The sequence below is a fragment of the Erpetoichthys calabaricus genome, chromosome 9, assembly GCF_900747795.2.
Source record: "Erpetoichthys calabaricus chromosome 9, fErpCal1.3, whole genome shotgun sequence".
Taxonomy (NCBI): domain Eukaryota; kingdom Metazoa; phylum Chordata; class Cladistia; order Polypteriformes; family Polypteridae; genus Erpetoichthys; species Erpetoichthys calabaricus.
Genome location: NC_041402.2, coordinates 81,285,782 through 81,301,974, shown reverse-complemented (window position 1 = coordinate 81,301,974; position 16,193 = coordinate 81,285,782). Strand labels below are relative to the sequence as shown.

Sequence of the window (16,193 nt, the reverse complement as noted above, 5' to 3'; positions counted from 1 at the left end):
ATGAGCTATACTTTACCAATTATTTTTCCATTATGCAAAACAAGTGACTATTCGCAGTTATAAACAAACAATGTCCTTACATCCCATAACCTGCTGTAGTTGGGTAGTTTCCATGTCCGTTACTGACTGCCTATTTAATTACGCATAATAACCTTCTACCGATTTGTCTACAGTACTTGAAGGTTAGCTATTGAAAATGATTAAGGCTAACCATTTAGGACACACGCTTCATTCCCCCCCCCCCCCCCCATTCTCCTAATGCAAATCTATTACAAACGTTAGTTTCAGCTTTTCTTCACAAGTGGGAAGTTAAACACCCAATACAATGAAAAAGTTTTGTTTCCCTTGGTATAATGGCTTGCCCACCCAGATGTTACCCATGTCTTAGCAGATGCTGACTTCGCGTTAGTGAGTTGATGTATACTGAACAGTTTAAAGTTTAAAATATTCTTGTATACAGTACCTACAGCCCTCCGACAGGTCTCTCACCGCAGCAGTTAGCTGTGAAGCAGCCTCACAAATCCCCGTATTGAGACGGTCCGTTAGCCGAAGTCACCGCGAAGAATTACAACACTTAAACAAAGAAGACAGCGCAACCTTACAGAAAGCGTGCGTTATCTCAGGATTGTTTCTTTTTAACTCGAAAAGCAATAGAATTGAGACGGCTGGAAGCGACGCTAGCATACACTAATGCGTGTAATCAGAGTGAAGTGAAACAAGTAAATTCTCATTCGCCTGCTTTTTACCTTCAATAAATTAAGAAACGTATCAGGGCACCGCACTCGTCTGCAGCTTTTCAACGTAAAGGCACTGGAAACCGTGAGAGCCGACAGAAAGTGCCCGGGAACCCCCCCTCACCATAGCAATGGACCCTCAAACTGGCCTCTCTTGGAGGCAATGCATGCATGCCAAAGTGAGGGTAAAATTTTTAAAGACTTTCATTTTATACTAATTGAGCCAATCGATAAATACTTACATGGCGCTTTTTTAACAACAGATGCTGCACTTTTTTTTGCAGAAGTTTTCGTTCCAACTTTTATCAAGTGAATGTTAATAGTGGATCTGAAATTGTTACCTTTTAATTGGGTTTTCACAGGCTCAGATGTCTCTTGCCGATTTCTGCAGTAAATATCTTGCATTTTTGCGGATACGACGTACTTTTTTTAAACAATGGAAGAAAAAGTTGAGTTTGTTGACACAGGGCAACGTTATGTATACAGGCCGCCGCCGCCACAGTCCCTTTTATAAAGGGGGGGGGGGGGGGGGATCGATGCGTTAACTTCCCATTCCAAGACGTTATCTCCTCTTTGTTTGAATGGTAGAACTTTATTAAGTTCCTCCTACAGACCTTTGATTTTCTACCAAGTCGGGTGAGAGGACAGAGTGCACATGATCAGAAAATAATTTTATGACGTTACAACATTTGTAACTGATTAGCTAAGGATATTTCTCAGTGCTTCTCCAAAATATATTAATCAAGGTCTGTAGTTTTTTACTTTCTTCAATGTTCAGTCCATATAATGATACAAAAGCGTGCCCTCCGTTTCCCCACATCGAGCATTATTTTATTTAAAAACGCTACTTGTTAATAAATATGTAAAAATACATTATCCAAGCATGCATTTTTATATACAATTTGCCTTTTAAAAATTTGAAACAGGTAAGTTGAATTCTATTATTTTTTGAATCTTTCTTAAAACATGCTAAAACGTAACATTTTTGATTTTTATCTTTTTTAAATTACCAAAATTAAAGTTCTCAAAAATAATAGACTCTACTTATGGTGTAAAAATAAAAACACGAAATAAATCAAATAAAATTCTTCTCGCGCCTTACAACGTATCTACGTGCTCCGCGTCGCGCGCACCAAGTTTGCACGTTTGATAGTCTGTAGCGAACTTACCCTAGTCGGGTACTGTACATTTAGTTTAATGATTTTCTTTTATTAGATAAACCTGTACAGTGGAATTATTAGCAAATGGAATAGGACCTTATCTAATTCATTATTTTGTACCAAGCATATTTTGTATTAAACTCATTTGTTCATTTGTGTATATCAGTTACTTGTATTTTGTAATCAGTAATGCATTTCAATAAATTGTCATGAAATAAAACTTTTGGAGATTAATTACTACTATTTGCATTTTAGAATTCCTTCATTATATTATTAATTCAGTGCACTCCATATTATCCCAATGTGGGGAGTTGTGGAAGTGGGGAATTGCAATGTGGGGAATTGCAATGTGGGGAATTGTGATGTGGGGAATTGTAATTGTGGGGAGTTGGGAATGTGGGGAATTGACTGATGTGGGGAATTGTCTGGCCACCGTAGAAACCATATGTTTATATGGTTATTTTTATATTGTCATGCTTGGGTCACAGATTTGCGCAGAAACACAGGAGGTTGTAAAGAGACAGGAACGTTATTCAAACACTGCAAACAAACATTTGTCTCTTTTTCAAAAGTTTAAACTGTGCTCCATGACAAGACAGAGATGACAGTTCTGTCTCACAATTAAAAGAATGCAAACATATCTTCCTCTTCAAAGGAGTGCGCATCAGGAGCAGAGTCTGTCAGAAAGACAGAGGAAAGCAAACAAATCAATAGGGCTGTTTGGCTTTTAAGTATGCGAAGCACCGCCGGTACAAAGCTGTTGAAGGTGGCAGCTCACACCCCCTCCGTCAGGAGCAGGGAGAGAGAGAGAGAGACAGAGAAAAACAAACAGTCAAAAATCAATACGTGCCCTTCGAGCTTTTAAGTATGCGAAGCACCGTGCAGCATGTCGCTTCAGGAAGCAGCTGCACAGAAGATAGCAACGTGAAGATAATCTTTCAGCATTTTTAGATGAGCGTCCGTATCGTCTAGGTTTGCGAACAGCCCCCGTGCTCACACCCCCTATGTCAGGATCAGAGAAAGTCAGCGCAAGAGAGAGAGAAAAGTACGTTGGGTAGCTTCTCAGCCATCTGCCAATAGCGTCCCTTGTATGAAATCAACTGGGCAAACCAACTGAGGAAGCATGTACCAGAAATTAAAAGACCCATTGTCCTCAGAAATCCGCGAACCAGCAAAAAATCTGCGATATATATTTAAATATGCTTACATATAAAATCCGCGATAGAGTGAAGCCGCGAAAGGCGAAGCGTGATATAGCGAGGGATCACTGTATTCATATAAAAGAGAAAAGGATTCCTTTGCCATGTAGTTCTGATTTAGTATTGACAGGGTGTATTCAGAATAAACTGGCTTATCTGAAAGACTCCTCATGTCTCTTCGACTCTGACTGGACATCTGCAGTTGGTTGAGCTTTCTGACTCAGCAGTGTATGTTTGAGACCTTTTTTATAATTATACATTCACAGCACTACCACCACCAAGTTTCACTCCATTCATGGCAAAGATTTATAGAAATGTGCTTCCTCATTCTGTTAATGTTTTTACTATTTTTCCAACACTTAGGAAATTTATTTTGTTTACATGTTTGGTGTAGAGATGAATGCTGCTGACTCAGGGCTTAATTAGACTGAAACGGTGAATTAAGGAACTGTATAAAATATGTATTGACTGCTATCCGTCTTTCACCATGATACTTTCATTTTATGTATTTTTTTCTGTATCTTAATGACAGTTATGCAGAATTCCAAACCCTGAAACCTCTTGCACCAAATGTACTTATAGGATAAGTTCAGTATTTTTCAAGTCAAAAATTTTTTTAATTAGGACCGAACCCAAGAAACACTTCTTTACTCAAAGAGTTGTGGAAATCTATTAAAACATGAAGTTGAAGTAGAAACCTTGACAACCTTTAAGACGGTTCTGGATGAGATATTCGAACAGATTAGCTGTTAGCCAAACAAATGAACCCGATGGACTGAATGGTCCCCTCTCATTTGTCAAATTTCTTTCTCGTTTTCCTGTATGTTCATAATCAAAAGGCATATATTAATTTACCACATGAAATTGTGTTCTAAGGTGAATAATTTTTTTAAATTTCAAAAAATACCTAGCCTGCTTTTATATTTCCAAGTGCTGTTATTGATGCTTATTGAATGCTGAAGTGCAGATGCGTCTTGCTGTTTAATCTGTAGACAACTAGACAATAATCACTCTTACACTTAGCCTTTCACAGTGTGATAAAAATAATTAAAAGTGACAAATGCTACCAGTCACAATTCAGAAGTACCTCGCCATATCATGGACTTGAGTACCAATCTACCAGGAAGAAAGAGTGAAAATAACTAATTATGTTTACTCACTCAAAAATGTTATCTTCAGTTCATTTACTACCATATCCAGAGCCAGAGCAATTCAGCATGTGCTATAAAATTTGATAAGTGCTTTGGCTGTATCACATACTCCACCTAGTATCAACGTGTAGGTGGTCTTGGCACTTTCAGAAAACTAAGGCTTTTATAGAAAATGCATTGTCATGTGTAGAAAGTACAATAAAACTCTTATGTGCTCTCTTCACGTGCATGAACAATGTTGCCACTTAAGGTATACTGACATATCTACCGCTGTATCAGGCTGTCAACACATGTTTTTTGCAGAGCATCATTTGTTACAAGCCATGGCAGAATATAACCATTCAAGGAACAGGACTGCAGAGGCAAAAATAAAATAATATTCAGCCTGGAGTTACAGTAATTTGGTCAATTGGGAGTGCACCCAGGATAAATGTCAAAACTCAACCCACAATGGCTGATGCAAATGGATGGAAAATGCATCCATGCCTCAAGAAAATGGTGCCAACCCTCTCCTTCTAAATTTTGGGTTGAAGTTATTAATTTCAAGATTCCTGTAGAATGGCAAGGACCAAACCTTAAGCATTCAATTCTGGTCAGAGACAGACTGAGTGCTGGTACATCACTATCTGATGTATAATGATGCCACTGGACTTTCACCCTCCACCTAATTTGGTCATGTCTGTGTCCTCTTCCCTATCCTCTTTTCTTGGCACCCTATAGAATCCACCCTAGCTTCCCCATTTCTATTAGGGTATTTTGTTTGCCTCTCCAATGTGTACACCTTCCAAGCTTTCCTTGGGTCTTACCTTGTCACATGCTGTCAAAATCTGGTACCGTGTGGAAAAGGTACACGCGTGGTCTCTGCAAAGTGGCATTCTCTCACTCCCATAATTTATAACCCATCTCTCAATAGTTGACCAACCCCTGTGTATTTCTTTCTTGACAGCTTACAAGGATCAATGTGCTAAGAAATTTGTTTGATAGTTAAGACCTAATGATGTTCCAATCTTATGAGCTACACCTAGTAAAACACAGGGATGTGCATAATAATGTAATGTACAAGTAAAAATGCCACACTTCAAGACCTTTTAGGATTAACCAGGATGCGCTCCTGTACTTGAAAACCCTGAAGTGGCAAGTAATGCAGAGTTTTCAAGCCACTAACACAAATAATGTTTAAGAAAGCCCATTGTTGTTTTTTATATATGACTGTATTTATGTGTGTGTGTATACTGTATATATATATATATATATATATATATATATATATATATATATATATATATATATATATATATACTGTATATATATATATATATACTGTATATACAGTAGTATAAAAATAAACAGTAATATATGTTAAATAGAATTAGTTGCAAACTACAACAATTAATTGCATTTGACCTCTTTATTTTTCTTATAATAGTCAATTATTTTCTTTTCATAGTGAGATATTAAGAAAACAAGATGTTTCACTATTAGATAGATAGATAGATACTTTATTAATCCCAAGGGGAAATTCACATACTCCAGCAGCAGCATATTGATACAAAAAAAAATATTAAATTAAAGAGTAATAAAAATGTAGGTAAAAACAGACAATAACTTTGAATAATGTTAACGTTTACCCCCCCCAAGGGGTGGAATTGAAGAGTCGCATAGTTTGGGGGAGGAACGATCTCCGCAGTCTGTCAGTGGAGCAGGACATTGACAGCAGTCTGTCACTGAAGCTGCTCCTTTGTCTGAAGATGACACTGTTTAGTGGATGCAGTGGATTCTCCATAATTGATAGGAGCCTGCTCCCGTCGCTCTGCCACAGATGTCAAACTGTCCAGCTCCATGCCTACAACAGAAGAATTAAGGACCTGCCAGTAAAATGTAAACACATTTAAAAAAAACACGCAACTATGGTCTTGTACTTATGATTTACATACAGGTGTCTGTGATTTGTGCGGTGTGCTGACGCCCTGCCTGGGGTTTGTTGCCTGCCTTGTGCCCTGTGTTGGCTGGGATTGGCTCCAGCAGACTCCCGTGACCCTGTAGTTAGGATATAGTGGGTTGGATAATGGATGGACGGATGTCTGTAATTTGACTCATTGCATACAAAGTCAGGTTGCTTTCTACAACCCCGCAAGATCATCCGTGACATGTCCATTCCTTGAAAATCTGTTGGATGATGGAGCACCAGTAAAGAATGTTGTTAAAGGACAACACAGATTACTTGGCAATTTCTGACAACTAAAGATTTGCAAACAACAACTTTATATGTAATTAGTTGAAGCTACTGAATACATTGGCAAGTTAACTTGCCATTGCAAATGTCAGACCAAATGGATCAGCTTTGTTTTCTTTGCATCTGGCACTTGTCTATAAAGTGTTGCCAATGCAAAGAACCTTGTAAAGACCTCTGTGTGTCAGGAAGTTCACACAGTATATACATTGCAGTCAAGGGGGCTGTTTTGCTGTGAGGTGAAACAAAGTAAAAATCCATTTAACCATACATTTATTGTATTAGATGTTCTTTACACTTCCCAAAATGTAATAGGCATAATAGACTACAGTGTGGATAACAGCACTGCCAAGTTCATTAAAGGTTGACTATGCAAACAGAAATCATTCCATAGCCATCAATGTGCAGGTAAGTCCTTTTAAAATACAAGGGTGTGTATGGCCAGTAGTATTGCCCAATCAGTCATTCTGATAAGGGCAAACTCAACAGCAGAAGTGATATTCAAAACTGCACTCCCGCATTCTCCAGTGGCATGAGGTACAACTTCAGTTTTGGTTGCTAGATGAGCAATATATTTTAGTGCTAGCACCAAGAGCCAGAATGGATCCTTTTGCTCTTTACATGTCTCTTTTAAGTGGCTCGCTATTCTTTAAAGGACTGCTCAACTTTGCCACATTAGATGGAATTCTGTTTGTGACACTGCATGCTTGCCATTTTTGATACCAGCTCGTTTTATGGTTGACTCATATCTGGGTGATTCAACTTGTTAGAGCCATTACAATTTGTTTGCATATGCATGTTTGTACTAGAATGAATGAGGTATGTTCTTGTATATAATTTCAATTGTTCCCAATTGCTCTTCATATCACTCATATTGCTACTGAATTTATAAGTTCTTTTGTGATCAGTTTTTTTTTGTTATAAGAATATATAATTGTTTTAAGTGCTTGGCATCCGATGTTCACAAATTTGTAGTTACAATAGCACTGAGCAATTCAAAGGCATCTTTTTTTTTTAATCATTTTTAATAATGCCATTAACATCTAATTACGAATTGCACAAATTCACAACCATAATATACTTATAGATATTTGATCAGTCCACTATCCACACAGCCTCTCTCTCGTTCTTAATCGCGGACTCATTTCCTTTCTGTATTCCTATAGATCAAGTAGTACTTTTTGTTCAGCTGCTAAAAGACCATTGCTGTTGCTGGTATATTGTCCTTCTATTTTAAAACAAATGAAACTGTAAACCTTTCCAAGTACTCAAGACTTTACCGGTACTCAATCTGTATATGTCACATGCTTGGAACCATCATAAATGCTCTCAGTGGCATCGGGGTCTTGGGCATCAGAAACTTTAGCCTCTGATTTATTGGGTCCATTCCCTGCTCTTGCCTGCCAGTTGATGATCCCATTTCTGTGTTTTGCACCTTTATATGCTACTGACACATATATGCCAGCTCTACATTCAGCTTCACACTTATTGTTTCCAGGCTGACAATATAGGAATTAGTTTTATTTTAATTCACCTTCTTATTTCTACTTTTGTTTCTGCATCTTTTGTACTTAGGATTTGGTTTTTAATCTCTATTCTCCTAACTGTTAACTGTGTCAAACTGTCTTGCATGCTTTATTTTGAATTACGGTAATCTAGTTTCTCATTTCCTAGTAATGGCTGCTACTCAGTATGTATAGTACTAAGTTACCCTATGTTCATGTCCTAAAGATCTACCTGTAACGTGTGGGATGAATAAAAATATGTAGGGCTATGTTTGCTTACACAGTCTGAGCAATAAGCAAAACAGTATCTTGGACAATTTTAGCAATTTTATAAGTTTCCATTGGACTGATATTTTGTGCCTTAGAAAGAAAACAGGTCTTGTAAAAATGAAATGTATAGTGACTCATTTTTTTATTTATTACAGTGAATATGCACTCTTACCGTGTCATGAAAACTGTTCCTAATATTGAATTAAAGATAAAATACTAATTCAGGGAATTAACAGAGCTGCTGAGTACAAATCGATGACAGCACCAGTGGAGTTTATGCTTTAAAGGGCCAGTGAGGCATAACCCCACCAGATGTCGCTGTTGTGCAAAATAAGTAATAAGCTTCCTTCAGTAATTCCATTTTTTATTAAAATGTTCGTAAAACAACCATGAACTTTATCTTGCTCATACATTTTGCAGTATTTCCATCATATGCTCAATGTAAAACTAACCTCCTATCCAGAAAAGTATTTCATTTTGTAGTATGGTTCTACAAATGTTGATGTGTTTATTCCTTTCCATCACTAATGATGCCGATGTTTATCTTTAAACCAGATGACCACTGCACATTCAAAGCAGAGCTGTATCAAGATAGATAGATAGATAGATAGATAGATAGATAGATAGATAGATAGATAGATAGATAGATAGATAGATAGATAGATAGATAGATAGATAGATAGATAGATAGATAGATAGATAGATACTTTATTAATCCCAAGGGGAAATTCACAAAGCAATTCACAAAAATTCCTGTCTTTGGAATCAAAGCAGTGTCATCCTGCCCTCTGTTTATAACCCATATGACATAAAATTTCCAAATCAAACTGATTTTGAATAAAACACAAAAAAATAGTTTCATTATTACGGCCATGCAGCATACAATATAACCTTTCATGATAATCAAGATTTTAAGTGGTGGTTCAATTTTGGTTATTCTATTAAAATAATCCATTCTTAATCAAAACTGTTAATAGTTCTGAAGTGATATGGTGCAGAACACAAGTCGAACAAATTCCCATTTCTTCATACAGTTCACATGTAGTAGACTGTCTCAAAAGGCAGCATTGTTGCCCTGTTTTTGTGTGGGTTATTCTGAAGTGGCATGGTGGCGCAGTGGGTATCAGTGCTGCCTCGCAGTTAGGAGACCTGGGTTCACTTCCCGGGTCCTCCCTGTGTGGAGTTTGCATATTCTCCCCGTGTCTGCGTGGGCTTGCTCCGGTTTCCTCCCAAAGACATGCAGGTTAGGTACATTGGCGATCCTAAATTGTCCCTAGTGTGTGTGCTCTGTGGGGGCTGGTGCCCTGCCCGGGGTTTGTTTCCTGCCTTGCGCCCCGGGATTGGCTCCAGCAGACCCCCATGACCCTGTAGTTAGGATATAGCGGGTTGGATAACGGATGGATTATTCTGAAGTGATGTAATGGTTTCCCATTTTTTGCCCATTCCTGTAGTGATAGATTGCAATTTCCTGTAGTTCTGTATTGAGCATGTATTAAAAAGCATTACATGAATTTGCCTTTAATGCTACTTTAAACAGGATAATGTAGCATATTGCAAAAACAAAAATCCGTCTATTTAAAATAGCTAGCTACACTTTATTACAGTTAACAGTGCAGTTACTTCTGTTTATAACAGACTCCAAGTTAGTTGTCTACTTTTATAAAACTGAATCAAACAGCTTTTATAATAATTCATGTCATTTTTTCCCAAATTAAATCTGCTCACATTTTCATGTAGGTCTGCAAAATTTAATTACGCACATAGTGAATGAAGGTCTGGTGCTGAAATAAATCTCTGAAAGTCTAAGAAAAGGGTCAGACTAAATAACTAAGAATGTGAAATGAATGATGTCTACAATGTAAATATTCATTATAATATTAATTTCTTTGGTATGGCAACTTGACATACAAATCCTAGTCAACTTGCTGCACACTAATGATGTCTACTACTAATCCATTCTGTTTCAAAGGTCTTCCATCCAGTTATAGTTGTAGGGGATTTCAGCCTATACCAGCTGCATTAGACAATAACTACCTTTAGATGAGGTACCATACATAGCAAGTTTAGAACTGCAAAATAACATAAGGCACATCTCTTTAAAGATAACAATCAGGAGGAAACCAGATTACAGAACCTTCGAGATTCCACATTGGCAGCAATAATGTCTGGGTCTGAACTCAGCCTTCTGAAATGTTTTGGGGTGGTTATTGTCATATCTAGGAGCCCATTCAAATAGTCTATCATCTAACAGTGTAATGACATACAGCATGTCATTTTAGCTCTGTTAAAATCAGTGCACAAGAATTTGAATAAACTGGGTAGATTATTAATATTTATACAACTATTAGCATTTTATTAACAATCCACAATCTTGGGCAGCATAAGACACATGGTGCCAGCTTTTAAAGCATTGTCTGGATGATGTGATGATGTGTGAATTCTGGGAACTGCTCCGTCACCAACGTGACCTCACATTAGAGCAACTGAGCTCTGAAATGGTGGTGCCTACAAGAAAACAAAATGACAACGCAGTAAACGGCAAACATAATGTCCCTTATAGCACTAGCTATGTCAAAGAAAACTACTGCACGCCATTTTCCAATTTTACAGGTAATTTACTAAACAAATTGTCAAATTCGTAGGTTCGTGAAGCAACAGTTGTAGAACCCAAAGGAAACATTTTAAACTCACAATGGTAGAATTTCTCATACACTTCAAACACGGCAGTGTCTGTATCAGTTTGTATTTTGATTTTTATACCATTGACTTTGAACAGAATGTTATACAGTTTTACATACTCACTGTCTATCACAAAAAGTCATAAACTGTTCTTTATGTCTTTTATCAAAGTAGTTATTGGAGTTCTTATTAGTTAGAAAAGGTACATTAATATCTTTAGGGCTGATGGAGTGCATTGTAAAATAATCTACTGTAATGTGAGAGTTTAGTGAAAATGATATCACTTCTGTGACAAGGGACGCTAAGTCTATAAGTTATTAACCATATGCAAACTAAACATTATGGTTGCCACAATAATATTTACATGATTGGAAGTGAAAACATTCTCATCTGTTACCTCTGGAAATTCTGAGATCCCTACCTAATAAAGTTGTTCTACATTCACTCTAGCAACAACTCCCATAAACTTTCAAGACTGTTGGCGCTCACTCACAGCCCCACATGTTCCTGCAACCCTTAGAAAACTGTTTTTTGCAGTTGTAATGACTCAAATCTTGAATTATTTTATATATCCTGAAACAACCCAAACACCTTTCCTCCAGTCTTTTCCTGGTAACCAACCTGCAGATGTTAACAGGCTGAAACTCAAAGTGATACGCTCTCATAATTCTTACAGATATCCACTACCTTGTCCCATATCAACTTTTATTCATAACCTCCACATTATCCAATCCAAAAATGTTCAACTGTTCCCCTAAGTTCCCTCCAAACTGATAATGTTCCACAGGTCCCTACAGAACCATTGTAAATTATGAGACAGACTCCTGAATTTGCTGTTTTCTGCTGTAGATGACATAACATTCAGCCACCATTTTGCGCTTCAGCTCAGAATGCCCTTACGTAAAACATTTAACAGTTCTAAGCTAATTTATTTTACTTTTTGGCACTATGAAATCAATTAGTAGAGTGTAGTTTAATTTCTAATTTGCAGTCATAAACATCTCTATTTTCTTCAGTAATCACATTGTTCCCATTTAAAATCTGAAAACATTTTACCACTCCATTAAGTCAAGAGCTGCAGTGACGCTACAAGCCATATTCAGTTTCATCTCACTTTCCAAGAGCAGCTATTGTACTAAACTAATGAACACCGCCATCCTCTTTGCCAAACAAGTCTATTGAGTCTGTATTCCAAAGAGACAAACCTCAGTGGAAGTGTGTGCAGTACTCACAAAACACTGCTGAAAACTTACAATGTGCAACAGATGCTACAGGTTTAGCATATGACAGTGGACCAGCAACATGTAAGATGTAATACCTCATCTCTCTTTGGATGTCAGTTCAGAGGCATGTGCACTGTGGATAACCTTCAACAACTTTCAACCTTAGAAGTGAACTCGGGGGTTAAAACTGCTCCTTAGACCCATTAGGCTTCAAGTACTTATGTTATTCTTCTGGTCAACAGAACAAATTTGGGATATATCTGCTGAAAATTATATTTTCCAAGCATGGCATGAATGAGAGACTAACCTCCCACACATTTCCACTTTTGTTAAGCTGTGATGTTATTTTTCAGGTTCAAGGACTGCTAATGGTGCAATGAATGTAGCATAGTTGATGGTCCCCTCAGTCACCTTCCTCTTGAGGTAAGATGCTCACCTAAAAGTCTACACTACACTGCATTGACAAGTGCTCAGTTTGTACACCATCTTCACACAAAACTCATCATTTCAATAAGAAAGTGTTTTGCTAATTCACCCATAGTCTTGATTTCACATAATTCAAGTGTTTGTGAGAGTACATATTGCAGAGATTTCAAAACATATAGTAGCTGGAGTCTCGAGATCTGTTGAAAGACCAGATAATCTTGCTGATAATATTACTAGTGGGAACATCCCAATGATGATATCCCAATTGACAGATACAACTAAGACTCTTCATTTCTACACCTGTCCTCAGATTATTGGTAACCATAGCCATGCCAGCCAGTAAATGACTTAAAGTTGAAATTAGAAATTTGCAGAGGGCCCAGTAAGAGATTTTGGTGAAGAAGTTACAATGCTAAGTACAAGTAATTAATACAGTGCTACAAGCGAATCATTTTTACAACCTGCTGTATGAATACAAATTAGTCAGAAGACTGCTTTACAGTTAAAAGAAGATATAATTCCTTTAGTGTTACAGATTATTGCATCACTAAACTCTTGACATGTTCTGTTATGCACAAATGCTTTTCTGTGGACAAGAAAGAGTGCTCAAAAAACATGATGTGGCAAAGGCGCTTTATTGGTGCTATCCTGACACAGACTGACACCAGAGGCACGGGTAAAGTAAACAAACTATGTATTTTTTCTTCAGCCTTGGGGCACATCTTCCCCATGTCCCACAGGCCCTACACAGTACCCAAAACACACAAAGAAAAATCACCCCAAATCACACTCTTTGTCTTCCTTCACTACTCCTCCCAGGCAGCTTCGTCCTTCTCCTCCCGACTCTGGCGCCCTGAGTAGTGGCTGCAGGCTCCTCTTATAGCCCACCCAGAAGTGCTGCAGGTGCTCATTGACCTACTTCTGGCTGCACATCCGGGTGTGGCTGCGCTCCCACCCAGACGGGCTCGTTAAGCTGTACAGCTCTATGCAGCTCCCCCGGCGGAAGCCATGGAGCCCAACCAGGATGAGCTCCGGTGTCCCACAAAAGTGGCCCTGACGCAACCCAGGGGTTTGCCAACAAAGGTTCCGAGGGACGTAGCATGGCTCCCATGGCTGCTCCCCTGGATCCAGTGACAAAGGGGCGTCCGGGCTGGGCATGGGTCCCGGCTATCCGCCACAATGGGATACTGTCTGACTATTCAAACAATGAGAGGTTACTAGTGTCAGTCTAGTGAATACCACAAGAGCTGTGATCATTCTGTCATTCCCAAGATGGCTGATCTTCCAAATATGCTGTGCCTATAAAAAGTATTCACCTTGTTTGAAAGTTTTTAGATTTTATTGCTACATGACATTTCATTGCAGTAGATTTATTTTGCCTATTTTGATATTGAGCATCAGAAAGAGACTATTTTATGTCTCTTTTATGTGGAAACAGATCTCTGCAAAGTGATCTAAATCAATTACAAATGTAAAGCACAAAATCATTGATTACATAAGTATTCACCACCTTCAAGTCAGTATTTAGTAGATTCATCTTTGGCAGCCATGACAGCCTAAAGTCTATAAGGACAGGTCTCTCTATTAGTTTTATATATCTTTACACTCTGAATATATACCTATCTATCCATTTATTTATTTATGATATTTATTTAATATTTGCTATTTATATTGATATGTCCCCTTGGAAAAAATAATGTACTATCTATGCTAGCAGGTCCTCCAACATGCAGGGAAACCTCTAGCCAATGTATGTAATATAATGCTGCTAACTGGCATTTCAAAATGCATATTATTGAATAATTACCAAGCAGATTCTGCCAAATGAATGATAATACAGGATTCATAAAGAGATGATAAAATATGAAGAATAATATTCATGGAGAATTAAGCATTTCATTGGTTGCATGTTAAGTATATTGACATGTAATTTACAGAGATAACTGAGACACTAACTTCTTTCTCTGCACACTTTTATGTGGATGTAGATAACTAACAAGGTAATTCTATCCAATGAAGCAATGTGCTAACTATTATGTATTGTATTTCTTATATATTTAAAAAATATACAGTATTCTTTCTTTACATAAAATATACAGATTGTGAATCTTAAGTATTTTTTTATACTTAAGTCTAAAAATGTCTATACATTTTTTTAGACATTTTGTTTTATCTTCATTAAAATGACAAACATTCCAACAGCCTCATTGTGCAGTTGTAATCTCAAGAAGTACAAAGTGTTACAATAAAAACACTCATCTGAACAGCAGGTCACCCTGCACTGTGTAAGTGTTATCAGTGCAATGATTTGGAGATAAAATATTCCTTTGGACTTTCAGACTGACCTTGTTTTTTTGAAGCTGATCTATAACTCCAAAGGTCATGCGAAAAGACAATTTCCCCTTGGGGATTAATGCAGTGTACCAAATACCAAAAATACAGTGATCCAGTTAAGTGTTTTTTGTGTTTTCTTAGTTCAGTGGAATAAATATATAAACCGAAGGAAGTAAAATTAAAAATCTAATTAGTAAGCAGTACGCACTTGTTCTGAAATAAAAATGAGAGCAACACTGAGACGAATATTGGAATAAACTCAGTCTATTTTTCACTATTTGCTCATCAAAATTCCATGTGTCGCATCTGACTCGACAATTCTGCAAAAACTCTGGATAAGATTCACAGTACCTTCTACATTAACCCTGCATCATTTATACTGCTAATCAGCTCAAAATAGAGTAGGAAATTTTCAATTATGCAAGAAAAGCAATCAACATTGAAAGTGCAGAGTATTTTTTCTTCTGAAATCTCTAATTTACACTACGACTTATGTGCATTTTGGTAGGAAAAAGTGCTTTAGAGTCTAATTAGAAATTTATTTGCTTATCTACCTGTGTATGTATATGAATGGCAGACAAGCATTTGATTTTGGTGTTTTTCAGACAATCAGACCCAATCTATAATCAATGTGCAATACAACATTCATCAATTAGTAAGGAAATCATGTCAATTTTCAAATTATATTGATTTATGTAAATCGTCTCCCAGTAAACTTTTGCCTATCCAGTACAGTACTCTGATTCAACAATACATTGATAAAGATACATGATTAAAAGTTTGCAGGGGCTCATACTTACCCCAATAGCACTGGACACCAGGCAGGAATCAACCACAGATGTGAAGCCAGGCCATCACAGGGCCTACTCATGAACACACCTTGGTTGTAATAATCAGAATCAGTTTTATTGGCCATGAATGCAAACATATAGCATTCTCACATGCATACTGTACATGCATACACTGTGTCTTGCACCCGAGAAAAGACGCCGAGTCCAAAGGCTTCAAGAAAAACAACTTTATTCCAATTAAACCAGGAACAGTCAGGGCCTTTATTCAAACATTATTAGTTTAATACACACAGACTCGGCAAACAAGCAGAGACTGGGCCAAGTCAGTGGCTGGATTAGACTATTCCCTGCATCAACCATTGACCAACAGGCACAGCTTAGGTGCCCTCTACCCCGCAGGTCAGGTCCAACAATGAGTGGACATCGCTCCGGAGCACTTTATAACAAAGATCTTTGTTTTTTCCCTGACAAGACTGTGTCAATAGACAGCT

At 37.5% G+C, this 16,193-nt stretch overlaps 1 protein-coding gene across 1 annotated transcript in view; it reads right to left on the bottom strand.

Moving 5' to 3' along the window:
* Positions 1–1,247, bottom strand: part of LOC114657865 (beta,beta-carotene 15,15'-dioxygenase-like) — a 46,374-nt gene extending 45,127 nt beyond the window's left edge. Inside the window, exon 1 of the mRNA XM_051932016.1 lies at positions 1,076–1,247. Coding sequence (XP_051787976.1) covers positions 1,076–1,139 — 64 coding nt within the window. The 5' untranslated portion in view covers positions 1,140–1,247. The remainder of the gene's footprint in view (positions 1–1,075) is intronic.
* Positions 1,248–16,193: the final 14,946 nt, after the last annotated feature.